Source organism: Ylistrum balloti, unplaced genomic scaffold (genome assembly GCF_031769215.1).
Source record: "Ylistrum balloti isolate Yb309-2 unplaced genomic scaffold, AGI_CSIRO_Ybal_v1 Utg371048, whole genome shotgun sequence".
Taxonomy (NCBI): Eukaryota; Metazoa; Mollusca; class Bivalvia; order Pectinida; family Pectinidae; genus Ylistrum; species Ylistrum balloti.
Genome location: NW_026782580.1, coordinates 1112178 through 1114200, shown reverse-complemented (window position 1 = coordinate 1114200; position 2023 = coordinate 1112178). Strand labels below are relative to the sequence as shown.

General features: G+C 40.4%; 1 protein-coding gene across 1 annotated transcript; it reads left to right on the top strand.

Annotated features, from left to right (window-relative positions):
• Nucleotides 1-397: 397 nt before the first annotated feature.
• Nucleotides 398-1783, top strand: LOC132560334 (sex peptide receptor-like). The gene has a single exon (XM_060225007.1). It carries the CDS (start codon nt 398-400, stop codon nt 1781-1783), a length of 1386 nt encoding a protein of 461 aa, XP_060080990.1.
• Nucleotides 1784-2023: the final 240 nt, after the last annotated feature.

Genomic DNA, 2023 nt, shown 5'->3' with positions numbered 1-2023 from the left:
GGAGGGAACTACTGTGATACGTGTCCTGCAAAATAGCACACGGAACTACGAGTGACACATGTGTTATACCTCGGAGGGAACTACTGTGATACGTGTCCTGCAAAAGATCACATGGATTACATACGGGAGGACTGCTAATGACATGTGTCGTGTACGACTTTTCAAATGTTTATTTAGGAGCAGCTAGTGAGCATAGCCATAACTGACCAGAAATCAATCTGCGTGTATTTACTGTCGTGTACTACGTCAAATGTGGAAATAGAATATATTATTATTGGTAATTAGGAACTCACTTTCAGACGAATCATCTCTATATTATTGAGCGTTGTTTAATACTATAAGGTATCAGTGTTGTTACAGATATCCAGGAGGCTGTGATCTCACATTTCAACCAAAAATGATGAAAGAGGAATTCTTAAAACAATTAATTCAAAATGTTCGCGCTATCAACACAACATGTTTACGAAAGGCAGATGAGTTCGGGATGGGCGTGTCCACATGTAACTGGATGTGTAGGGGCCAGTCCTCGCCATGTGAAGGTAACTGCAGTTATTTTGACGCCGACAAACGCGTACAGAGTCTGACGTCATACTGCTCAAACATGAGTGTACATGCCGCCGTTGAGCGCGTGAAGATGAAAGTATTTGACGTCAGCAAGTCAACAGCATTAGATGTGGGCGTGGTTTTGTACGGTTATGTAACTCCAGTTCTGTGTATATTGGTAATACTTCTCAACACCCTCTTGGTGGTCATCTTGTCCAGTAGAAAGATACGGTCACCTACCAATATGATATTATGTTGTATTGCTGCGCTAGATACGTTGACTATCCTCTTCCCTTTGCCGTGGTATATGTTCTTTTACACATCTGGAGGTTATGAGGAGTATGTATCATTTTCTTGGTGTGTAGTATACAAATACACGGCTCTAGTTCTCCCTACTGTATGCCACAATAGCTCCCTGTGGCTCACTGTGGCTTTAGCAGTCCATCGTTACATAGGGGTGTGCCACCCCCGCATAAGCAAATTCACGTCATCTTACAAAGCTGTGACAATCTGCCTATTGTCCATTTTGGTTATCACAAGCGTAATGCAGTCTGCCATTTTTCTACTTGAGGATGTAGAACCAGTGAGAGTAGTCGGAAAGGAACTCTTCGTTATTTCCGGTGTCAAATATGTTGATACGTGTTCTATTGTGTTCAAAACAGGGACAGATAATTATCTGTACTCTATGAAAGCCTATTTATGGACGAGGATGATTGTTGTGGAACTTCTACCCACGACCTTGTTGTTGGTTTTTAATATTTTGCTCATGAAGAAAACATGCGATAGCTACAGATACAGACAACAACTCGTTAGCGGAAACGAAACCATGAGTAAATCTGACTTCCGGGAGTGCATGCGCACTACAATCATGCTGCTGACGTTGTGTAGCTTCTGCGTTTTGGTAGAAATACCTGTTGCCACTATTTTATTTTTGATGTTGATACAGACCAACACAGGTTACCGTATTTTTACTTCGCGTGGAGCGAAAGTTGCAGTAACTTTAGTTAACTTTGTTCTGTTTCTCAGTTTTCCTGCCAATTTCGCTATTTGTCTTGGATTGAGCGAGAAGTTCCGGAAAACACTGAAGCAAACATGGCGATCGCGAGATCGCTCTCATTCTGTTTCGGGTATGTCTACAAGCATGTTTAGCATGAAAATGAGTAATTCACATGATACACAAAGTAGTATTCCAATGTTAACATCAGTAACACAGGACAAAACAGTAGAATCTCGTCTGTGACCTGATCTATGTCAAACTCCACACGGAAAAGAAGCATGGACTGGCAGAAGTGTTAACAGTGAAATTATGATGGACCGAAGTTATTTCTGTTTAATCTAAAATTCCACCTATGATAGTCTAGGTGATCTGTGTTATTTTTGTCTGATGTTTTCGTTCATTTTTTTTTTTTTTGTTTGTTTGTTTAAAAAAGCTTTTCGAACAAAATTTTAGTTGTCATATACATTTCAGTCAGAGGACATA